Here is a 26,118-nt window from a genome sequence, read left to right as displayed (position 1 = left end):
GTGGCAGCATGTGTTCCACATGAGATGAACCAAAACCGTATCGTGGCCTGTGTGATGTTGGAAGCAGTGAGTGTTGCATAGGGAAATTGAGAATGTGACCTCGACTCTCGTTTGAAGTGTGGCTTCCTCAGGAAGGGTGCATGTAATTCTCTTTGAAATTTCAACAGTTTCTATGCCACGCAGCTGTGCACTTAATACTTTTACAAAATGAGAGCAGCATTTTGGGCTAGTTGGTGTTCCAGGACATTAAAGAAATTGTGCAACGAAGACACGGACAAAAGACGACAAGTACAAACACAGCACAAACTTTCAGCTGAATATATTGTACCACTGGATCTGCTTATATACTGCCACAGTATACATCGCACATGCGCGCAAATGTTTGTTTTAGTCAATTTTCATGCATGCACTGTCTTTTCCACGTCGCGTCCATTTGCGCGCATGCGCGACGTATACTGTGGCAATATATAAGCAGATCCAGTGGCACAATAAATTCAGTTGAAAGTTTGCGCTGTGTTTGTACTTGTCTTCTGTCCGTGTTTTCATCGCACAATTTCTTTAATGTCACTTTTACAAACACTGTCGCTACTGCATTATCTACGCACCATGCCAGTTCACTTGTAATGCACTAACCTGGCAAGGTGCGTTTTAAGAATAAACACGTGCCATTCAAAACCTGTCTAGTAAATAAATCTTTGTTAATAATTTTCGCTTTGAACTGATATTTTATCAGCAAAGCACTAATAAACTGGACAGCCATGCTCTTTAGAAGGTGGATGTTTCAAGTGCAAAAAGAATTACCTGCAAAAGCTGGCATGCTAGTCAGTGCCAGAACACTGACCTTTGCATCTGGAACACACGGCTGCAGACAATTTTGAAAACGTACCTTAAGTGCCACGACGTACTTGGTCTTCTTTTCACGCGCAAGGTACACATTGCCAAACTTGCCCTTGCCAAGTGGCCGACCAATCTCAAAGTCCTGGAGAGACCAGTGCTTGACCGACCTGCAGTGATTACAGAAAAGCGACTGCAGTTGAAAGGGACAGGACAATGACTAACAATGCCCAATGACATTGATGATCAGGTTTGACATTCCAAAAGTGACATGGTGGGTTATGCATACCTGCCAACTCTCCAGGTTCCTCACCCGTCTTCCCGATTTTATGAGCGCAGCCATAAATCTCCCGATCAACTGCCTCAACCCAATGTCGATAAAGAAATGTGAACCAATTCAAGCCATACTGCATAGCCACATTGCAATGGCTATAACGAGCTAGGCAGCTAGCGCAAGTCTGATATGAATCCAAGTCGCTCGAGTGCAGGCTTAAAAAGCTACACTACCATGCTACTGTTATGCTAAAGTCTGGCTGAGCTCTGAATACCTGGTACTCGCCGCTTTTTTCCTGCATCAGGCTAACTGATGGAGAGTAGCCAAACTGAGATGGCATTTGTTGCAGTGGTGTCAACTAGCAAAATACCAAGCAATGTCTACCAAGGTGTCTACCTTGCAAAGCGCGCATAAGAGAAAGCGTGCGCCGGCAAACATACCACTGGTTTTGAAAATGACAATATGAATGAATAAGTACTGTCGTAGCGGGTTTAGTACAAGATAACTTATCCACTAAGCCACATAGTGTCCGAAATAGTACAGGCGTGTTGCATCACACGAATGTAGGCGGAAACAAAACAACAGACAACCGGTGATCAAGACTAAGCACTAAGACGAGTTACTTCTTTATGTTTCCAAAAAGAGATACGTCAATATTTTTTCGCGAACTCGACAAAATCATTATAAATTTTGCCGAGGATGCTTTCATGATCATGAAATCGGCCGCTGGCCATGTCCGCCCCTTAAACTATGCAGTTTGCCAGGAGGAGAGCAAGAGATTTTTTGGCTGCCTGTGAAATGAAACTTGCCAATTCTCTGCTGAGTGCAGTGCTGTATTTTGCTCGCATGTTCACTGGAGCCTTGACTACGATAGGCAGTGTTTTCTAAAAGTGGCAAAGAGATGTTGCAGAACCCCTTTAATCTGAACTTTTGAGATGAAGGTGAATCTACTAGGCTATACCGATCACAGGCGCCGCTTGACCATTTTTTTTTTTCAGCTCCAAATGGTTGATGTCAAAAGCTTCAAATGTTCAATTTGTGCAAGAGTGACCAAGTTAGCATAGCTTTTACCTCCATCTTGCAAAACAGTAGAACACTGTGTTAATCATGGAGACTTGGCAGGTAGCAAACCTGAATTCTAGGCTTCAAGTCCACGCTTCTGAACTATTATGCTTTTTCCCAGGTTGAACATACAACCTTGACAAGGTTGTCTCAACGTACAACTTTTGAAGTGGGCTTTTCCTTCCCATCAATTAAAAGGCCTTGGAAATGGCGCAATGAAGTAACTGAATCAGAGGCGATCCGCTATAGTAGGAAAGGTGGAGAGGTCGACAACGCCCATTCCTGGCCCCTTGGTGAAATGGGAAACCTATGCGTTTGCTTGCTACGAGCCTAGACAGAAGCTTAGGCGGCGTCGAAGCAAATAAGACTTCCGAATCGCGTCGAAATTGAAAAGCAAATACTCGTCCGAACTCGCAGCCGTTGCAGCTGCCCCTTCCGTGTCGTTGTCGTAAGGGTACGTCGCTCGCGAAAATGCGAGTTCAACATTTTAGAGTGTTCCGAGAGCCACTAAGCGAACTTCACACTTCACCAGCGACGCGAAAGCCCACACTGTCCTAGAAACGTTGTTCAATGTTTTTTTTTTAGATGTAACACACTTCTCTTGTCACTCTCCTGACAACGCAATGTTGTGGCTCTCTCTGAAGGGCAACTGGGCTTTGGAAATACTTTCAACGAGGACGGCATTCTCCTCAGGACGGAACTCACGATGGCATCGGACAAGGAAAGGCGAGCGAGCTCACCGAGTACTTCAAAGTGATACTCACATGACGGTAAGAACGTTTCCCGGCACAAGAACGACACGGAGGGCGACACCGAGATGCAAGAGCGAGTCCCACGAGTAAGCAAGGTGAGTAAGGCAGAACTGTTAGGCGCCGCAAAGCCACAAATTCATTTGAATTTTCCGGCTGCCGCTGTCTCCGCTGCACCCGCGCTCGTGAATCGGAGCCGACGTTTGGGTACGCGCCAATCGGCACCCGTTAAATCGGTACCGTCAAGCGCAGAGTTTCTTACAGTATTTATTGGCAACTAGGAGCAATATAAACTATTATAATAATCTTAATTTTAAAAATAACATAGATACTAACAAAAGTTTTTGCTCAATGTAGTTTTGTTTTTTGTTCTGATAGAACACGATTTTATTTTCGATTCATGGGCGCCGCCATCTTGGACTAATAAGCGATTGTTCTACCTATTTTCTGTGTCGTAATATGAAATGATCACGGTCATGAAACGTTGAATCTACCGTCCCAAGCGTTTTCATGCGTGTGAGTTCACCGTAGCACTGTTTGTTTATTTGATACGGACATAAAACTGCGACGTTATCAGTCCAAGATGGCGGCGCTTGACTGTGATTGGCTCCTACCTTCTGGTGATTGGCTTTTGTCCGCGTCTCACGCGCTCTCACAAAAGAGGCAATCACGAATGAGAAATTTCATCCCGATTGGGCTCGACCGCGATCGAATGTGCCCCGTGCCTGTAGCATCCTGTAGTGCCTGTAGCCCTGTAGTCTCGTGTGATGGGTGGGCAGCACATCACGGACACGGGTAATCTTGATCGCGATCAGGCCCGATCTGGATCTGCGCATCGTGATCTGGCTGCCACATCGCGTGTTGACTGTCGTATGCGCAATTGTTGAATCGCGATCAAAAGCGCCGGTGTGACACCGATATTAGATGGTGATCGAATTTCTCTGTCGCGCGAGGGGGATATGCTTTTCCTGAAAGGAGCCAATCACGGTCGAGGGATGTGTACCATTCCAGCATGCTCTCCTGTGGCCATTCCAACTGTACTGATTCATTGAATTGTCATTACCTTCAGAGTTCAGCATGTACGGTGCAAATACCTTTTTCTTCTTTTTTCTTCTTTCTTTTTGCGCGAGTGTGGTGTGAAATCAAGTGCTAAAGCCATCCCGCAAACTTGTTAATCTCTAAATTAAATGCTAGGCTTTCACATGCCAAAAACATGATTGTGTGAGGTGATTTGCTTGCTATAGCCATTCCATCGCCAACCAATCTTCGCACGACTCATTGTCGACCGAGTGCAAGCTGTTGGCAGGTTGACCACCTTTGAGAAAGCAAAATTACTATTTAGAATACCCGTTTATATTTGCGGTTGGTACTTCCAGCACACATTACCTGCATGGAAAAGACTGATGTCAATGGAATGCAGGCACATCCCCGTTGACAGGCGCCTCATATGTAAAGTCGTGAACTGGTGCAGACCCTTCGAACACCTTACAAACATTGAAAAATTTCCGAACCTCCTCAAGAGCCCCCATTTAAACACTTGATTGTCATTAACATATCTAAAAATGTTCACCGCATTGTAGTGGACACAGCTTCTGAACGTACTGGTACTCCACGGTGGTGGTTTTGATGACAAACAAATTGCATCAATGTGAAAACGACGTGGCAGGAGCATCTCTGTGCGTGCATAATGAAATAACCTGCATGTGATGTTTTGATAGCATTAAAGTGGCATCGCAAATGTCGTGTCTCCACATGCTGGTGCTCCACCATGGTGGTTTCCGTGACGTCAGTGCAAGCCATCTATAAATGCTGATCACATGGAAACAGGCGTTCTTTTCTGTCCCAGAGTGCAGTTAGGCAGTTACATAACATATACTGTATGAAATAGATGGAGCCACAATAAACAGTAAATATTACTTATACTGAAAAAAATTTTTAAGTCGTAGCCCCTTGGTTTCCCTTATTTCTCATTCATACTATGCAACAAGATGCATGTATAGACCTCATACTTTAAGAATTATAATCTAAGTGAAACATAAAAGAAGAACATTTCTGTTTGTGCTCTCTACTTACAGACAACATGAATAAAGCATCATTTCAACTACGCATCCTCTCCTGTGAATGTGCAGGGTTAAGCCAAAGATCAAAGACAAGTCACATATGTGCATTCCTCTGATGCAATGCGACAGTCAACTCACTTGCTGCAACATACCAAATGGCAACCAACCACGTAAAGCCAAGAGATGATGAAGCTAAGGAGAGCATAGGGGGTATTTGTGGTTTCGAGGCGCAGCTCTTGCAAGATAATGGAAGATGGAAGTGACCAGAAACCCAGGGTTGAATTTTCTGCACATACACAAATACTTAAGCGGATGGAGGAGCAGCTTTAGCACAACCTGTTGTGCACCACATGCATAATGTGGAGAGTGTGGGTTCGGCTTCACCGGGGCTAAGTTGTTTCGTCCACTTTGTTTTATCTGATAGTTTTTACAGTTCAATATGATTAAGACAACAAGCAACTTCCCTTGTGCTTTCGTTGGCTTTATAAGCTTTCCCATTTTTTCGTACAAAACTGGAGTAATTCCCATTTGGTTTACAATTGGAACTTTGACCACTTCAACTAGTGATAGCCAGTATGAGCTGGGATAAAAGTGAGATCCTGACCATAGTACAAACAGTAGAGTGGTTTACACGCCATTACAAATCAGCAGATTCAATGTTTTCTCACTTATACACTTCGAAATCTTGCTTGTTTGCTTTAAACCCGGGTGGCCTCCTCCACTTATGAACAAAGCATGCTGTTAGGGGCAAACGTGTCAACAAGGAGTCTGCCCAGAGTTGTTGGCTTTAGTGACATTCCTTAACGAGTCTTCGTATCTACAACTGTCATAAGTGGATCATTAGCTCCAGTAATCTTCTTTGCTCAACGACTATTTCTCACTTCGAGCCTCCAGTTTCCTCAGAATTTCCTACGTTCCTGGGCTCCTCCACGTGTCATAACAGGTAAAACAGTTTTATTTTGTAAAGGCTATACTCTGGTATGAGTAAATTAAATAACCACACAGGCAAATTATGTTCTGAAGCAATACGCAGACAGTACACAGTTGGCATGAGATTTTTCAGCCTTTATTTAAAAAAAAAGACAGATCTTCAGCCTTTCAGACCTCGATGGCAAAACAAATCACGCGGAAAAACCGCCAGTAACCAGGGTGCACCACCCGCAGTGCTTTTACAATTAGCACTCAAATCACTCGGGCATAAAGCATAATAACAAGGACAAACAAACATCGGTAAAAGAAAGTACTAAATGCAAAGAACTGATAGAGTTCTGGCAAATGTTCTTTTACACAGCAGCATGAAAAAAAAAGCAATTACATTAAGGAGCAGGTGAATCTATCACTTGAACAGAGCACAGCAATAAAGAATTTTAGATGTGGTAAATGTGAGCAACTTACTTTAACGGGAGAGCAGAGTTCGTGACGCTACTCCCTGAATACCATCAAGATTACAGCAGCTTTTGCATGCAGTGTTCATTTGTAACAGGGCAGACTGCATGCACATCACTGGGGACCACTGTTTCCCAAAGCTACCATGGTAGTTCTGCGCATTATCGCTCGGTTCAAATGCAGCCACCAACGTTAAAATGCACTATACATCTCTCTCAGTCCTCATTCACACAGCCATCAAATGCTCAGTCACGTCAATATCACAATGTCAACGTCGGTCATGAAACAGCGTCTTGCTGCTTTCTCTTTAGAATTGGGATGCCGGCTAAGTTAATAGTGCCAGGCAACACTACCGGCATGTCATTTCTGGGTAGAAACTGATGAGAAAACGTTTTCTTGTTGATACATGCCAGCATGGTGATGGCTACATGGCTGAACATTTGACAGCTGTGTGAATGAGGCATTAAACAATGTGCAACAAACGGCAGGGGTAGCGATGAAACTCGAAGCTGTGGAAATGGGCTCACAGGGTTATGCAAACACATGATGTTCGGTATGTTTGAGTAGAAAAGATCATTTGTAACATTGTTCGGCAGCAAAGTGAATGAGAATTGTTCACATTCAGCGTGTGCCAAACATCTGTCCTTTATTCAAACTACGGCTGACCTCACCTCCTCTTACTATGAAGAACTCATCCTATTTTCACAACCAAGTAAGAGATGCACTTCATTTTCAGATCACCAACAGAAGACAGCATTTTATAAGGAGCAAGTACAAAGCGAGATTCAGAGGGCTGTAGCGTGCACTTAACTGTGCTGAACGTAACAAGAACAAGCGTGTTACAATACTATAAACAAGTTCTTAGTTGTGAACTCACTGTTCCGTTTATGGGTCAGTCTGACTATGGAAAGCAATATGGGCACCATATTTCACAGCACATAGGCATGCAGACTGCCTTATGGTCTATGCGGTTAAGTTCCGATTTGTGAAGCACCTTGTTTCCTGGAAAGGGTTATTTGTGTACGATTGGGGATTTCAAAGATTAGGAATCCACAAAAACTGGCTGCATCAAGTGTTAACCGCATTGCTAGCACTGTCGTGTTTTTTTACGACCGTATCCTTTTGGTGCCAATGGCCGATGAGTACAATAATGAAGGCAGGCCCAGTTGAAAAAAAAGAAAAACAGTAGACATGCATATCACTGCTTCTTGACCGCAGTATTAATAAATGCAACATTATGCCCTCATACATGCGAATCCATACTTTATGTATAATGAAGCTCTTTTAACTAAAGAAAATGCGTCAGAAAGGTGCACGTTTACCCATAGAAGAAAGAAAAAGATTGAAAACATAGTTTACAGACCAGTTAAAATGCCAACCGGACTACGAAGCTCATTAGGCTGGTCTTCGCAACACGAATACGGATAAAGATGTTTTTTTTTTTTATCACATCAGCGCAGCTCCTCACACACGAGTAAACATCCAGACACACACAACAGTAATGCTACAGAAATGTTAAATGCGTAGAATGAAAATTTTCGTCACTAGTGAAAACAAAGAACAGCCACATCAGATCCAGATAAAGTATTCAGTATAATGGAAACTCTTCATTGCACGTGCAAATACTTTCACAGCTCATTAAGCAATGGGAAAGAATGTCATCAAAAATGGTATAGTAGTGGTCCACTCTCAGTAAACATGAATGTGAAAATAAACCAATGCTACTCCAGGATGTCTTTAGCCAAAAGTGCCTGACATGGCATGCTAGGTAAACAATCTATGCATTAGTGATACTCTGAAGGTCATTATATATCTAGTGCTATTAAAGCTGAAACCAATTGCGCACTCCCCGCAACAATAGAATAAATGGTCTTCATTTTGATAATTGCAACAAGCCGCACACAACTGTATGGAAAATTATACGTTTGCTTGACTAACAGCAACACTTTCAACCTACATAACCTTTTAAGCAATTCCATTTGGACCGTCAGCACACAGAATATACGTCAATGTTTATGCCCTTGGGCTACTTGAACGGCTGGCCTTGAGTGCTGCCGAGGATAGGCCAGACTGGAGATGTGGGGAGAGATCACACAAGCAACTCACTTTCCAAATGTTCTCTTTCACTACTGTGTCACTGGGTAGGCAGTGTTCAATTTGGTTTTTTTCCTAGCACTGGCCAATAACAAGAGCGCAGGCAAATGTTTGTAAGGCAAGATGCTCGCGTGACCGCACCCCTGTATGCAAGGTAACTGCACATTTGTTAACATCATCACGTTTAATAGTCTATTTAGTAACTATCATTCTTCCTTCCTCAACTTTCCCTTCCTTTTTTTCCTGTATAAGCACCCTCTCTTTCCCTCCTTTTTGCACACTGCTTGCAACACAAGGACGACTGGGACAAAGAAAAGAACACTACAAGAGCTTCTTGCGCTGGATTAACGACTGGATTGGATTGCACAATGACCAAGAAGCCGTTGTTAGTCTCTTGACGACCCCTCTTCTTGCGCATTCATTTCCACCTCATCGAATGAGCTTCCCCAACACAGGCCTGCTCCAGAGAAGTCATATGCATATTTCATGTTATAAACGGTTTGGCCACTGTGTTACCAACAGCACTGCACACTTAAAACACGAAGCACGCAGACATCAATCTGCATTAAAATATTCCCAGGATACACTGGTATCAACATCGCAGACATCAACATCGCAGGTATCAACATGCGCTATGCTCATTTCTATCTAGATCGCTTCAACCTACTTTTCCTTTTTTCCAAAATGGAGGAATAAAACCAATAAATTAAGATTACTTTGGAGATTGGTCACGCTCAAATGTACGCTAAAAAATGCACTGTGTGCGTGTCTTTTCTTAATAGTATCTAATAGTGTAGTTATTAGGTGGACAAAAAAAAAAGGAGAGTGTTGCTAATGGGGAGGAGAAAAATTTGAATTTTTCTTCGAGCCTGTCACCCAGGCTTTTCCTGCAAGTCTTCCTTGAATTAATGAATAAAATGAAGAATCAAAATTCCGGTACGTTATAATTCTAAAGTGTTCTTTCCAGCTGACATTAACATTTGTACAAAAAAAAGTCGTCAAAGCTCACTGAGCCCATCTTTGGCTCCTTTAGAATTTACGACATGTTGCCCACGATAATCAATAACTATCAACTAGTAGCAGGAAGATCTAATCAAAATCTATCGTGTCGCCGAAGACTTGCGAGGCAACATTAAAGTGGTCCTACATTACCTGTATTTCTATAATTCAACATTTATAGTTTATCACCGCTCACTCACGAGTCTGACATCGCCAAGTGAAACAAAAAAGTGAATTAGCGCTTACGCGTAACTCTGTGTCATATTCAGTGTCCTGATAAATGAGCAAACGCATGCATCGGTGCCATGTTTTTACTCCTTTACTACAAAAAAAAATGTGCATGATACCTTTCTTATAGAACTGTGCATAAAAAAATTTCAAGGCATGCATGCATATATCGTGACATGCAACAGCATTGCACTCGCCGTAGACGACATTAGACACCTAACTTTGCACCTAGCCTCACTTTGACTCAACCCGTGTTGAGTGTAAACTAACGCAAAATACTTTGTATATCTTGGCAAAATAAAACGAGCTAACGATGCCTCACGTCATCAAACTTGACACATTTTCGCTTCTAAAATCCTGAACACATGGTCTGTACAACTGATTCTCGTTTTGGAAAACTGAATTAATGTTAACGTCCATGCATGACCATCAGCGAAAATGCTGCAATCACTGGCTTTCGTTTGTCACGTGAAAATGGCAATTATGCCAGGCTGATGCAGCATTAAGATGACAGAGCTCTACATTTGCAGTAGCCTACATGTGACGTACGGTCTTTTGCAAAAGTTAATAGGGCAGTTGAGTGGTAAGGACTTTGTAGACAAGATGCTTACTCTGAAATGTGAAGGTGAATCATGGTAAGAAGACTACGATGTTCAGATGCTGGTAACATTTGTTATCATCAAAAGAAAGTCATATACAGAGCAAACATTGCATAAAATTCTATTAAATTTTACAGCCTGCAAGCATAACCACTAAACTCTGTACCTAACCAAACAAAACAGCATCTTCCTGCTCCACACCACAACTTTCATCGCGAACCGACCAAACACTAATAGGACATTACAGCCAGACTGCAAAAGTGATATCAGTCGCGCATGTAGACGAAGGTAATAGTCATAGCAGGAAATAAACCATATACTGTTCAGCGCATGCACTACAATACTTTTACAGGCAGCCACGAGACAATATTCTTCTGAGCAATGTACAGACCATCCAACGGTGAATAAACGCTCTCTTGCTCAAACATGTAGTGCCCTCAAGGGTCCCAGACTTTGAAAGCCTCTTCACGCGAGGGACACTTCCAAACAGCTCTGATGCTAGAACAAGGTAAAAATCTCTGGCTCTGCACTTGCATTGCGTGAAATCTCGATATCAAAACTAAGTGTTATACATATTCAAAATACAGGCATCACTGTGAGCAGCGCCACGTTCTAGTACTCTTGTTCCCCCGATGCCATCAACAACGAATACAAAGAGCATTCAGCAGCAGAATCAAATGCAAGATGCGCAATGAACGTTGTTAGGGAGACGAACTGGCTTGCCGCTCGTCGTAGGTGACGTGGTAGAGACAGCACGCAGAAAGCTCAGGTCTGTGGTTAAACACCAACACGCAGGGGTGGGCCACTATCATCCAGGCCACCTGCTGATAACAGTTAGTGCTATCCTCAAGGACACACACGTGACCTTCAAAACACTTGAGGACAAGGCGTAGTGGCTTTGAGGATTGCACCTCGATTCCAGCTCGTGAGCAAACGCCAATGACGTAGCGCTTCTACGTCCCAGGATTCAGTGGTTGCTCGGAAGTCACGGTCCTTTTTCTTCATAACGTGGATACTGTCCAAACAAGAATAACCCAGAATTTCTAGCATGGGCTTGCACCCCTCAGTGTTATCAGCACTATGCCAAGAATGAACCTCAGCACTAGTAGTGGCCATCAATGGATGTCGCACGTTTGCGCGTTGGCATTCCAGAAGGATGAACACTCTTAAACTTTGCCTCAACATCGCAAGAAACATCTTGGCCATTGCAGGGTAAGAACAATCAATATCAATGATCAACACAAACACACAAACAGTTACGCGCCACTATACAATGTTCACAGTTACGAAATGCTTATACGACTTGGTAGAAAAAACAACAGCGCCAACAACACAACCTTAAAAACAACCGGGAGAGAAAAACACATGGGCTAGCAGTGGATGTGCCAATAACAACACAACCACATGTCTCGAATACAAAGTAAGAAAACACAGGGAGAAAAACAAAAACTGCCTCTTAGGCACGCACGAGCACAAACGTGCGGTAAAGCAAAAGACACTTTGTTTAGGATAATGTTTTGACTGTCGCCCTTTGGCGGACATTGGGCTTTAGCCTGACAAGACGGAATGTACGACAGATGCCAACCGATGCCATCCATGGTGACAATGCTTCCAGGATCTTAGAGTGCTTTCACAACAGCCAGTGTGCTGCTTACAGTAAGGGCTTAGCAGGCTAGGCTGTGCCGAGAGAAGCTACAGTTTGGCAGTACTGATACCACTGGTACCACTACGAGGCCTATCCACATTAAGTACTACTTGGGCACCATGTATGGCCTCTATTAGATACTACAGACTTGGCTGGATCAACTACTACCTTCACTCTTTGCACGGCCCTCGTTCAGTTGAGCGTCGAAATTTGTCCCAGGAAACCCGAGGCACCTTACCGAAGCGACAAGGAACACTCGGTAAGCCTCGCATCAATCGTCACCAACAGTGATATGCACAATAGAGGAGACGTAGTGAAGCTAGTGCTCACACTGCCAAACTGTTAGCACTAACAAGGCTCTGCCATAATGTGTGAATGCATGCACAGCATAGCCCGCTCTTACAAAGAACACTAGCGGGCAATGATGCCAGGATAACCACAACACCTTTTTGACCTTATAAATAAAATAGCTGACATGATCCACGAGGCTGGTATTTCTGTATAAAACAATTGTTCACAGCCATTCACGTCTTATCTTTTAGCTTTAACCGATCGCCGAACAATCAGCAGGTGTTCCCTTTAAGATCGGGCCTTCCTGTACGGCCTCTGCTGTCAGTGAGAACAACCGTCTTCTAGAGGGCAAAAAGATTGGTGCATGTGAAGTATACAAAGAGATTTCGCAGAGTTAAGAAAAAAAGAGAAAGTACGATACCTCAGCATTTCCGATGCTTAACAACAAAGGAGGATTGAATCCTCCGTCTTTCTTCAACAACAGCATCACTTGCACTCGACACTAACTCACGTGTTGGATGACTGCTACCTAAAGTAGCAAACATGGAAACACCTTCAGACTTTTTCAAATGCAAGTGCTATGTACAATGCACGTGAAGCCCAGGGCCTGCTACGCCGAGCCGTCAGAAAAAAATGAGGCACTTTGAGACACCGTTCACTGTGCACACGTGGCAATGGTGGCACGGCCTGTAGAAAAGGCCAACTAGCGGTAGTACCACATCCTTGGCTTAAACACCAAATCTTGGCTTAAACACCAAACAGCAACGCACACATGCCTGAAATGTGCCAAACTGACCAGCCGCCCGAATTTACCTCTGATGCTCGTCGGCAAGCTCAAACCAATTGTTCTCTACAGAGGGGTTACAGTGTTTTACAGCAATCAAGCTTAGGTGCCATTAGCTATGGGACAAGTGAGAAACTTGAGTTATGAAAACAAAAAAAGTGTGGGAGGGTGTGAATAATTTTGAATATCCGCTACACGCAAGTATGAATATTTTTCTCGTAGTTCTAAGAATATCTCAGAATGACAAGTGCACGAAAATAAACAGCAATGTGTGCTTTGAATGGTTTTGTATGGCAAAATACCTACTTATTCGAATAAGTTCCTGATGCTCCATTCATGGTGTTAACGTTAAGATTATTAATACTATGGCGTGAACACTTTTTATTCATTGTAAAAATGGCCTTTCATTATTCAAAGTCTATTTACAAAGTATTTGATATACGACACCGTTTGAACTGCTTCTGGCACTATTCCGTAAATATTTGACCTCGAGAAAAGGAATTTGCACATCTCTTTAAAAAATTGGCTATTTGCAGAAACATTATACACAAACAAAGCTAGAAAAGAAACATTCGTTCTGCACTGAAATTTATAAAGTACTGTCCTGAGAACATTCTGAGAGATTTTATTTTTTTTTAATGGTTGAGAAATGGCAGGGATAGAAGGAACTGAAATGTTGAATGACATATTTTAGCCGCGAAAGAGCACATACACAAAGCAAAGAAACACACAACGACAGGACGGGCGTCCGTCGTGTGTTTCTTTGCTTTGTGTATGTGCTCTCTCGCGGCTAAAATATGTCACTAAGCAAGTACCAACTCGGCCAACAAACAGTCTTGTTGAAATGTTGAAAGCAAATGGTGTGCAAGGAAGTTACCTACGCTTCACACAGCAGACAGTCTTAGAAAAAATGCTGTAGAGAGACTGCCTCAACCAGAGTGTGCAACAAGCAATCCTTTTTTTTTCATCCCATGTTGGAGCAGAGTGATATTACAATCACTGTCCCCGTCTCCTTTCCTACTCCCGTCTGTTTTCCACATTGCAAAGTCCAATCACAACATCAGTTTTGCTTGCTCTGCATCACTTGAATCGCTGCTGCCAATTTGAGCACCGCTGGTAGAGATTGGCGACACGGCAAGCAAAGGCTACGACGTTGTCTTTGTCAGTGTGAATACCCTGCCCCTCAACGCTCTGCACTTGAAGCAGCACGAACGTTTCGTTCGCAAAACAAGAGCCATTGTTCCCACCGCCTTAGTGCTTAAACTTCTATCCTAGTGCCAAATGAACAATCAGTAATTCCATTGGTTCATACAAGGTTCAGTGATGTTATCAATAGCCTACATTGTAAATGGCACAACAGGAGAAACAGTAGACGTCGACAGCACATCTACGTGGCTGTTGCATTTCGTTTGCGCAATCCTTCACTCTGCAAGGTTACTGCTGGTCTTCATTACGGTCGCCAAAGAGACTTGAGAACATGTCAAGGCAATTATGATGGCCAGAAGCTTGGCAGCCATTAATGTAGGGTTGTACTCACAGAAATAGAGCTCCAGTGAACTGGTCAGCTGTGGCACATTTCTCACTACGCACAATGGCGTGGTGTTCACACGCACACTAGCGCCCTCTAGCAGGACGCTGCACTTCTTTTTTTCAGCCTTGTACCACCTTGTCACAGACCAGAATAAGGCCGACACACTTCACAACTTATACACGCAACATTTCACAACACTGCAGTCCCTATCGAAGATTCTGCCACTCGCTGTCGATTGATCCAGACACCAAATCCACCGTGGCAGGCATTTGCAAATGCACGTGGTAAACCCGCTGCATGCTAGTGTTGCACCAGAGTTGCACAGGGGTCGCACCGCCGTTGCGTGGCTCTCGTTCAGAGTGACAAGAGGTCGTCCTCGCGGTCGAGCAGACCTGCTTCGCGACTGCAAGCGCCTGAAGCCACAAACTGCCTCAGCTCTTCCTCCTCCTGAGGCTTCAGGCCACTCGAGAAGAGGGGCGGGCTGGCACCTAGGCGTCCAAAGGCAGCCTCCATTTCCTGCAAGAGCAAAAGAAAAAACGTCAGAGTTTCGCTGCAAAGGTCAAGTAATCAATTCGATAGCAACAAATTGTAATGTTATATATACGAAAAAAAGACTAGCAGCTTCCTCCTTTAGGAAATGCGGCCGCTGCAGTGAGCAAAGTGACCTTCGTGCTATCCACGGCCTTCAATGTAAATTCTGCGATAAGAGCACAACATGTACAAAGCTACGAGTCATCTGCTGATCCTCGTTACAGATGCACACGACCATGCCCTGTATGTCAAAGTACGCATTTCGTCCCGGAGGTATGTGACCCTTCCTCTGGCTTCTCCCTCTCCGTGCACCTTTAGTAAAAGGATGGGTGGGGTATTTCCTTTCTGCTGGAGTAGCGGTCGACGGAAGCCTTCGCATGCTTTTGCACATAGAACATACAATGTGTGAAGTGATGTTATTGATTTGGACTTTATATGGAACATTATGGCGGTGCTGATGGCGAAAGCGATGGGAAAAACCTGCCGAGGTTGTCCATATGGTAATTGCTATCGCAACAAGAGAGTTAAGATTCTGAAGCCCAACTACAAGACTGCGTTTAATATCGCAGACAGAAGGTAGCCTGACTTTGCAATTCTAATCAGAACTGCACGAATTTCGATTTTTTCAGAATGCATAACTGAACCTCAATATATTTAATAAAATGGAAAATAAAGAACAAAGTAAGGCTTCCTTTCATGGCCAAACTGAAATATGAACACTTTCTTAACTTCACAAATGTGAGCATCATGACAACTGACATACAAAAATCGTTTTTCCTTCTAAGCAAAAAGCAACCACCTCTTTCACGTTAAGTACAGTCAACTGCCGATTTTTCGGACGCCCGATTTTCCGGACATGCTCGAAAATTCGGACACTATCGCGGCACCGTCACCAGCCCCATAGACGTCAATGTATAAGAACGTCCTAAATTTCGGCCGCTGAAACTCTTCGGTGTCCGATTTTTCGGACTTTCTGCCCGAATTGCAGGTCCGCAAGGCATTATTTGAAGCCCCCACCTCTGCCGCGTCTATCATCTCGTAGGTTCGAATCAGCGCTATTGCGAGTCGATCTGTTTGAGACAGTAGCAGAGTCCGAAAGTCAGCTTTGCCGCAATGCCGGAGCGTTATGGGGTGAAGCAGACCAGAAATTCAAAGGGGCCGCTATCGCGGCGCCGTGCGGCGATGTTACGGATAAGCAGCGGAAATGCACGGAGGCGTGATGGCGGCAGCTGGCAAACGCGCCGGTACGACTTAATCGCTGACAACCCTTACGATAAGCATCTTCAGTTAACTGCTCGGTAGTGCACGTGGCCTAGCGCAGTTGCATGCGTACTGCACGCATTTAATAGGCGAGAGCCCAAATGCGCCGCGCCGCCATTCCTGCTGCCTCTTTGTGCGAGACCGCTAAGTGCGCCGCATAGACGCGTTGCCTTCGCGGACGAAACCAGCTCGCCATTGCCGCGCCCGTGTGCGGTCAAGAACTAAGTGCGCATCACGAACCCTTTCATGATAAATGCGTGCGTACGATACAGCAACAGTAAAGTGACGGTGTCAGTTTAGTTGGCGATGTACTGCACACAACTAGAAACGATCGGCTTGATACGGCAGCAAATGCTGCGTATCAGCGGCGATGTGTGTGCGCATATGCGCACACGCATCGGGGAATGCCGGACGAGTCGTCCGCTCCTCCGCCACAGTCTTTGTGTTCCGCGTCATCGTTTAGAAACGCTTCATGCGAGATAGCCGTAATCTATTCCGCGCTTTGCTGTTATCAGCGGCGCTCATCACGAGATGTAAAAGTGGCGGTTGGCACGTACAGTCAACCACAAAAGTTTGCGGACCACGCGAGCGTGTGGCCAAGAGCCTCTTCGCGACACTTCCGCTACGTCAGCGGCGATCGACAGCAGCGCAGCGCCCGAGACGCATCCCTTCCTTAATCGATGGCCTGTCTGTTTTCCGACTGGGCAGAAATATTCTTCGCCTTTCACTTTTTCACGAGACGCGCTCTTTGGCGGCCGCGGTCTATCCGCATAACTGTTATCAGTCGCAATCTCTCACAGTGATACCTACCCAACGGCACGCCGTTCGAGGCACGCCGTGATAGCTTTGACCCTGCTATCAAAGTGTGACGGTCATACTGCACATAAGCGCTTTGCGTGAAAACTGCGAACTAACAATGCGACGCGAGGCACTAGAAGATTGTAAGGCCAGTGAATAACAATAAGACCCATTTCCGGCCCAGCGCTGCGGTCGACGGTAGATGGCGCACCGCTAGGTGGCGCTGACAGGCAGTTTGGCACGCGCTCGCGTGGTCCGTAAACTTTTGTGGTTGACTGTACGTAGTTAAGCGGGGTTCGCGGCAGGTACCGAATGTATTTGCGAGAGCCTGGGCGCGCACTGAAATGCCTGATAATTGTACTGGGAGGCATTAAAGCTATTTCGGACGTGGCTGTGGCGATTTGACCACTTAAACGGAATAAAAAAGCATGAATTTGTTTTTTCGGACTGCCCGATTTTTCGGACGATTTCGCGGTCCCTAGGGAGTCCGAAAAATCGGCAGTTGACGTATACCTGACATGCCGGATGGTTGAAGTTGAACACTAGCCTCCAATTGCTCCTTCCTTGAGGCACTAGCATTCACGCAATCTGGCCAAGAGCAGCCATGCAACCCTACCAGCTGTTGTTTACAAGGTGGTTTTCAATAGTCTGAAGTGAACGACAGCGCGTACGACACGGACAAAGAGAGAATGACAACACGAGCGCTGACTAACCTCTTGTCGTTGACTAACGTGCTGCCGTGCTCTCTTCGTCCGTGTTGTAGGCGCTGTCGTTCACTTCAGACCATGCAACACCAACTAGCCCAACATCATTCCCCTTTTATGGTTTTCCACACTGGCCGTGCAATGGCATCACCGGTGCGCGCTGCTCCTAGCTATTCTGTGATCACTGAAACATTAAGCTGCAATGCTGCACCTAAAATTGTGAATGTAGTCAAATTGTGCATGTTTTAACCTTAACCTTGAAGCACGTGACCACCAAAGTGTCAAGCACTGCTAGACATCGTGCTCCTCTTACATATGCATAGTGCCAACAAGTGTTTGACTGTGCATACTGTTAAGAGGGAATGGGTGAGCACCTACTCCCATCAACTATAAAAAAAAGCACGAAACATTCCGAATACAAAACAGCTTTGCGAGGTTGTCAATGTGGCTTAGTCGGGCAGCTGACTTGAGAAGGCTGGTGTTTAACACAATACAGAAAAAAACTTTTGACTTTGAAGTGAAGCCTTTCTTGCAGACATCCCAAGGTTTTCCCAACAGTGGCCGTTGCTGCTTCTTTGCCAAAAAGGTCGCAGACTGATCGAGGAATCAAACTTTCAACGCACACAGCAGCCCGATGCACTAACCAGCACTGCACGCATGCTTCTTACACACCACCTCTATCACTAGAGGAGGCGGCGTCACACTGCGCATGCATTTTGCTGTCTGTCTTGGCATACCAACTGTGTTGTTTCTCATGTGCACCTCTATGGGGCAGCAGGGTACTCCCAAGCAATGATGCAGAAAGCAAGCTTGTCTCTTTGAATTCCCTATAAAGCTAGTTTCGTTTAAATGTGCATTACGGGCATCGCAAAGATGGGCCGTCAACAAAACCTGAGAGAGGAACAAATAATAAGTGGAGCAAGAGAAGTATCATGTCGAGCAAGAACGACTTTGATTTGGTGCGAAACAAAGTTTCGCTGTATGCAAGGCACGTTGGATCATCTGCAATTTTTTTTTTTTGAGCAAGTTATGAGCCTTCCAGATGAAAAAGATGCCAGAGACAGCTTATTACCTCCGTACACAACATGCAAGAAGTTTTTGTTATCAGCATTTCATGATGTGGAGAATGTGTATGACCCAAAAGCCTTTCGCAGCTGCATTACACCTAGTATTGGTGCGCAACGTGAAACACGCATTCAGTACATTTCCCGCAGGCACACAGTGTAAAACTCACATCCTAAGACACATTAACTTACAATGATGAAAAATCGTAGAGCAGGAAATGTCACTGGAGGCAATGTTTTTGACAAGAGGACATGTCTTCATCAAAGAGAAGTACTCTCATCAAAATACTTGCTCCAGTGATGTTGCCTGTTGAAATATTTCTCATCACTTCGAGGTTTCATCTGCCCCTGAACATTCATCTTACTTAGATCAAATTAAGATGCATCATTGAAGAAAAAAAACAGACTTTTCCATCATTTTGCTTAAGATGCAGTTATTGCACATTGCAATGTCCCACAAAATTATGAAAACGCAACATGCTAATGCATGTGGCCAATAACCGAGTAAGCAGTGAAAATGAGAAATTAAATTTAACATTTATTTATTTATTTCAACATGCAAAGCATGCTCCAACATTTCTTTTGCGTTTGAGTATGCACGCGTTACAAGCAATGCAAACACCAAAGAAGGACAAACACGTGATTACGTCCCATCTCCGTTACTGCACGCATGTTGCACTGTCGGTTAATTACGATGGTTGGCAACATGCCATGCAGGGCAGGCCAATCCCTTTCTCTTGTAGACAGAAGGTGGGTGGAAAGGGCATAGCAACACGATCTACGCACCGTGTCTGAGGAGAGGTCGATGAGCGGTGTCACGCGCCCTTCCTCCTTCCTTTCGGCCTCCTTGTTGCCATTGGCCTCCAGCTGGTTGTCCTGCTGGCTGTCCGCATCCTGCAAGGATGAAAGTGCGGTGTCCTAGCTGTTTAAGCAAAGTTAGATAGCCACACAGAACATATGTAGGCAACACTGGCTGTATCAAGGTCTCTACTGTGACCCTGAACCTGAGCAAAGTTGCGATTTGGACGAGTTCGTAGAACATCATAAAACAGCGCACACACACACGAAGATGAAAAAGAAAGAAACCGATGACATGAGCAGTGACACGAGCACTCGTGTCGTCAGTTTCTTCCTTTTTAATCTTCATGTGTGTGCACTGTTTTATGATAAAGATACTGAACCTGTTTTTCAGTTTTCTGGTGACTTGCTCATTTCTTAAAGGAGCACTGACACAAAATTTCGAAGGCGAGATAATGAGTTAAATAGATGTATGCGGAGCCGTACACAACGTCTACGAAATATCAAGGGCCAATATAGCCTAGAACATATTTAAAATCAATTTTAAAGTGCATGCCGCGCGACTGAGCGACATGCGAGCGCTTCGCGACGCCGACATCAACGCGGGGGTTGTGTAAACAAACCTACGTCACGAGTTTGTGTTGGCTGGTGGCTGGTTGTGCCCTTGCGCTTGTGCCGTGCTACCTGCCATTTCTTCCTCCGTGCCTGCGGCTTGGCGTGTTCTAGTTGTGTTCTCTTCCGCTGTTCGCTCGTCGTGCCCGTTGGCAGATATTATGGCCCGCTCACGCTAGCGGCAAGCCTGCCGCAACGGCGCGGTGCCGCACGCGCGAGAGCTGTCCAACTTGCACGGCAAGCTTTGCCAGCGAGGCATTCGCGTCTCCAAAAAAACATGGCAGCACTGCCAAAAGCGGTTGTCGTCCACTTCGAATCTATCAAGTGGCCGCCGTGCGCTCTGTAACGTGTAAGTTCCGAACTGATGCTTCCATTTGCTTTAGATTCATGTCCTTAAGCTTCGACAGCAATGTATTCGTCCCGATTCGGCGCCGTTTTTGAGAGCCATAGTCAAATAATCGATGCTGTAAGCTTAGCGAGTCGAGATGGGCGCTTCCGAATGCTCGGAGGACATAGATTACGCGTTTGTTAGTTGTTTCTAATCCTCCATAGCTGGCGCCACTTCACCTGGTTCGGTGCCCACCGCACTCACGCTCGCGCGTCGCCTACGTCACAATTTTGCGTGTTCACGTGGCCAGCTGTGGCTACCCGTCCTCCGGAAGTAGTGCTGCCCAGCTCGGTGCTTTGAAACCGAAACTGCGACTGGGCGCTCTAAAAACGTCTCTAAATAAATAACCGTCGCGCACTCGCGCAAACGAGGTTTGCAGCCGTGATAAGTGGATCATAAGCTATCTATTGCAACAAAAAAAACAAGGTGCAAAATTTTTGTGTCAGTGCTCCTTTAACCCGGTTGTCCCGCTGTCTACGTGGTTGAACATGAGTGTACTGAATCACCACATCATAAAATAGTCTGATGCAGTGTACAAGCTCATTATACTGAATTTAAAGGAATGCCCGTCGAGCTTGAATTACCATATTTACTCGAACCTAGGTCGGCCCCGATTCTAAGCCGACCCCCGAAATTAGCAAGGCCAGAAAAAAAAACTTAATCATTGTACTCGAATCTAAGCCGACCCCCCCCCCCCCCCCACTTTCGCACATCGTTCCTTCGAAAAAAAAATTACATCGGCTTAGATTCGAGTAAATACGGTACTACATGAAATTCAAGGCAATGAAGGCGATAAACAAAAGGCTACAGATGTTCATGAAATGAGCGGGAGCATGTCTAGAACCACCAGCTTTTATTGACATAAGGAACACCCAATAACTGAACTGTGCGTCCCTGTGAGTGCCATTATTGCTTTATCTATCTCTCGATCCTTCAGTCGACGCAATGCACAAATAAAAAAATAAAGGTTTGAAAGTGTTAGAGGGCCCCTTGAAGTACTTATAGGAGAAGGGACATTCAAGAATTAGGTGAGTAGTACATTACACCCACTACTTTCCATCTATCCAAATCCTGTAAGTCTGACTTACAGTTGCGCTAATGATGTACCAGTTAAACCTGAATATAACGAAATTGACAAATGCACGGAAAAATTCATTAGAAACAGGTTTTCGTAACATGCAGTTTCAGACGAAAACTCGGAAATGAAACACACAAATTAAACAAAAGGGAAACTGAAGGCAGTGCTCACCCAAAACATTTATTTCGCGGCAAAAAACTGCATTATTTTTCAATAACAAATGTTTGTAGGACATCAATACAACGCTGCTCCGTCATCGTCCAGCCGGGGACCTCCGAGATTGGGTCTGGCAACGAGCCGACGCCATGCCGGTGCTAATCGCGGAAGCCGCAGTCCGGTGAACCCGCGGCGCAGCGCAAGATGGCAAAGCGCGTGACAAGTCGACATCCGAAGATCTGTCGTCATCGCAGTGTCAGACAGTTTCCACCAGCGCCTAACATGACATCTCCTCGGTAGTGACGACACAGTTGTATGCATAAAAGAAAAAAAACGCAGAGCTGCACGTTGTCAGGGGCTGCTCCATGCGTGCTCAGTGAAACCACGCACGCATGGCATCAAAAACGAAGAGTGAACGACACGAATACCATGGAATATTGGGAAAAGCGTTCTCCATATGCGGCACGAAATAGAAGCGAAGCAAAGATTTTTTCTTTTTCCTTTTTATTTTAGTGGCGTCACCTCGTGTCACGTTAACGAAGTGCAGTTCAGGGACTTCTGCAACAACCAAAGAGTGGCGCTGCCAATCCAAAAGTTGTTTTTTTTTTTTTAAGAATGTCGGCGCAGTTAATGTGGTGGCACCCGTGAGCAGCTGGATGTTGAGCTGGGTGAGGTTTGAAGGGAGGGGGGAAGGGAATGCCCGCGCAGGTGCCCGCGGCAGCAAGACCGCCGACTCGAGGGGCGCAGGCCCGCCTGCCCTAAAGCCCTAAAGCTTGCCCCTCTCGCGCACACCCACACACACAAATGAGCACTCTCACTTGCCGGGGCTTTGAGTGCGCCACGCGTGACACCGCCGCTTCGCGCTCCGTCATTGATGGGGCAGCCGCAGAAGATGCATGCGGCTCCTGCTCGTGCCAAAATGACAAAATTCGGGTCAAAATCCCTAGGTTGTCGGCAGCGAAAATTCATTATATCAAGGGTGTTTCCCGTTGCCACTTTGTTACATAGAGGTTGCAAATACATGTGCTTCTATAGAGTAATGATGGAGAATAGAAAAACTTCGTAATATTGAGAAATTCATTGTATGGAGGTTCGTTAGAGGTAGGTTTAAATGTAGTAAAATAATGATGAGACATTCATAAATGCCCACCAAAAGATACAAACTGCAGCAGGATAAAAATTTGGGCGAGCCGATGAACTAAGAAACAGCACAAACTGGTGGGACACAAGGGAGCAAGAAATAACATGGCACAGCATGCGCCCATTTTCACTTCTTGCTCCTTGCATCAAATTAGTTCGCACTGTTTTGTTACGTAACAGAAAGCATCTTGCAGACTTATGGAAAATGCAAATGTCTGTCTCCGCAACGTTACACAGTACCTGTGAGGCTGCCGCAGCTTGTCGCGAACCTTGCCAGGCTTGGTAGGCCACCTAATTTGTGGGGGGGGAAAAAAAGACTAATCATGTCAAATGTCCTACAGCAATAAGACGTACACAAAGAGAAAACATGACAAAGACAAGCAAAAGCTTTCATATGTAATGCTGTCGAACCTTGTTATACAATAGAGCGAATTTAATACATGCGTAATGCCGTAAGGACAGATACACATGAAAATTGAAAACTGTGAGCTTAGCCAACCCAAAACAGCGTAGTAGGCTATCAAGGACAACTGTGGAGGGCTCCAGAATAACTGAGAACAACCGAGAGTTTTCCATCTTCTGCATCTGATCAAGACACACAAGCTCATTTGCATATTGTCTTGCACTGTAATGCAGCCGTGGAAGCGGGGAATCCAACCCACAAACTCTAGCTCAGGTGCAGAATGTCACTGCCATTAAGTGATCACAGCAAGTGCTTCCAAAGCATTGTGTAGAAAATGCACTTGTGTGAACAATGAATATCACAAGTTTTCTGTGGTAAGCGAATTGATGCATGCGACAGGCTTCTCCAGTCACACCATCAATAGATGATGGAACTTTGTTGTGTCTGAATCGACTACAAAGTGGAGGCCCCTTGACCCTCCCACCTACCCCCGGCAAACCACGATGGCCACGAAAGTAGACGGTAGTTGAACCAAAGCAGCAGTTATAACAAAGTAATTTCAGCTCCCCATTCAACCTAGTTGTAGTGAGCCTTTACCCTAACTGCACAACGATAGAAATTGGCCTTGATTTTCTTTTACAGTGAACCTGGTAATTATTGTTTCAATATAATTCTGGTGCAGTGGTGGCAGGTCGACACAGAAAGACTACACCTATAGCAAGGAAGATAGTGCCGACACCCCAAAGTGGCCATATGTCCAGGGTGTCGACAAAAACACGTGACCGGATAATGACTTCAGTGACGCACTGGCACCAATAGGCAGAGACAAGTGTTGACATAACTGGGCCAGCCTACAGGAAAATGCGCCAAATATAATAGGGAGTGAAAATCCATAAGCTCAAACATAGTGAGGCATCTGAAATGTTAGTTACTTAAATAAGGTGTTACAGTGAAGAAGCGACTAAGACTATGCGGCAACAACATTACACTTCAAAACATTCAGGTATAGAGAAGGAACTACACCAGGTGCAGTGAAACATTGACAATGTCTCACAGGCTCTACACCAGGGGTTTCAAAATCGCCTAAGCTAGCGGGCCGCAGTCACAAAATTTAGTCTCCCGTTGGGCTAGAGTAGGGGGAGATAGACGGGGTTAGAGAGGTGGGGGAGCAAGTTTGAACAGAATGACATCGTATACGGGCCATTTCTGAAGGGTATTTGACGTCAGGTTTCGAGAACCACATCAATACTGTTCTCTAGAATGATTGAAATCTCCAAATCTGGACGCTGATCTTGAAATAATAGTTTTTGCTCCATCGTTACGTTTTAACACATGGTGACTGCAACGGCATGGAGGCACCTCACGAAAAAAGAATGCTTGGAACCAGTCACGTCTGTGTAGCTCGTGAACATGTTTATTCAGGGGAGACGTGGCTCTTAAAAATGTTTTTTTTTTTAAATTGGGTGAAAAGCATGAAATTGAACAGTACACTTATTCAGTTTTTTCCGCAGATTCAAAATCTCTATAAGTAGATTTTTAATAGCTGCTTTAGAACAAAAGATATGCAATTTCTAACACATATTTAGGCACATTTCTTACGAGGATTTTTGGCAACTTTGCTTTGTCAAACACAGAAACAAAGTATGTGGCAAGATTGCCAGGAAGGTGGTCCAACCAGTGATGCTATTTATTTTCGTGTAATGTTGTTCTCCAAATTATAATTCTCGATAATCAGAAATAGCATGCAGCAAAAAAAAATTTCACTAATATTTTTGTCTATTTATTTTGCATTCAAAGCTCGTGGAAAACAACCAGATTAGCATCACCGGCTAGACCAGCTGTCTGGCAGTCTTGCGACATACTCTGTTTTTGTGTTTGACATCCCCGTAAGAAATATGCTTTTAGAAATTGCACATCTTTTGTTCTAATCCAGCTACCAAAAAGATTTGGAATGTGCAGAAAAAATTGAACAAGTTTGTTAAATTTCATTCAGTTCACCCAAATAGTAAAAGAAATAAAAAAGAAGACCTGCGTCTCCCTTTAAAAAGAAATATGTAGGATGAAGACAGTCACGCGCAGGCTGGGCCGCGTGTTTGAGACCCCTGCTTTACGCAGTGGCAAAACACATGAGTTTCCTGCAATACTTACTAGAGGGAACTCTGGCGCTAGTGTCTATGGGAGCTGCAATGCGTGACGCTTCAGCCAACATGGGAATGATGGGTAGTACATAAATTTGTCTTCATTCTTTCGGCTCCGTTTGGCTGCGCGTCGCCTACATCCGCTTTGACGCAAAACGAAGTTCAGCAAAAGTCAGCTGTTCCACTTGACCACTTTAACTTTTTTAGGCTCACCTGGTCACGAAGTTGACAACGGTCTATTTTTTTTATCCGAAATGAACGCCAAAACACAGCAATAAACAAAGCCACAAGTACGTTTGAAGCCGCAAGCACGAAGACTAGGCAAATTTGTGTACTACCCATCATTCCCATGGTAGCTGAACGATCGCAGCACCAGAGTCCCCTCTAGTTAATTTTAGGAAACTATGGCGAAACAGACCCACAACAGTTCCGAAAGGACTGAGAACTCCTCTGTACGACCCGAGAGCCTCCAATTTAAGAGGTTCTAAGATTAGCACACATGCGCGAAGACA

The 26,118-nt window shown here is 44.8% G+C and overlaps 2 protein-coding genes across 3 annotated transcripts in view; both read right to left on the bottom strand.

Annotated features, from left to right (window-relative positions):
- LOC119395827 (aurora kinase A-B-like) overlaps window positions 1–3,112 on the bottom strand; it is a 30,933-nt gene extending 27,821 nt beyond the window's left edge. The window contains exons 1-2 of the mRNA XM_037662836.2: window positions 2,935–3,112; window positions 887–1,004 (exon numbers count right to left, since the gene is read on the bottom strand). Coding sequence (XP_037518764.1) covers window positions 887–1,004; window positions 2,935–2,936 — 120 coding nt within the window. The 5' untranslated portion in view covers window positions 2,937–3,112. The remainder of the gene's footprint in view (window positions 1–886; window positions 1,005–2,934) is intronic.
- A 2,915-nt stretch (window positions 3,113–6,027) lies between these two features.
- LOC119395826 (low density lipoprotein receptor adapter protein 1-B) overlaps window positions 6,028–26,118 on the bottom strand; it is a 30,647-nt gene continuing 10,556 nt past the window's right edge. Inside the window, exons 5-8 of one of the 2 annotated variants that reach the window (XR_007416522.1) lie at window positions 23,306–23,356; window positions 19,680–19,787; window positions 9,066–15,052; window positions 9,007–9,019 (exon numbers count right to left, since the gene is read on the bottom strand). Coding sequence is in view for 1 of the 2 variants with exons in the window: in XM_037662835.2 (XP_037518763.1) it covers window positions 14,891–15,052; window positions 19,680–19,787; window positions 23,306–23,356 (321 nt within the window). In the remaining variant the exon portion in view is untranslated. Of the gene's footprint in view, window positions 15,053–19,679; window positions 19,788–23,305; window positions 23,357–26,118 lie in introns of both variants that reach the window. The other variant, XM_037662835.2, reaches the window with a different exon arrangement.

Source organism: Rhipicephalus sanguineus, chromosome 6, assembly GCF_013339695.2.
Source record: "Rhipicephalus sanguineus isolate Rsan-2018 chromosome 6, BIME_Rsan_1.4, whole genome shotgun sequence".
NCBI lineage: Eukaryota > Metazoa > Arthropoda > Arachnida > Ixodida > Ixodidae > Rhipicephalus > Rhipicephalus sanguineus.
The sequence above is the reverse complement of the archived record's forward strand: the minus strand, read 5'-3'. Positions and strand labels throughout refer to the sequence as shown.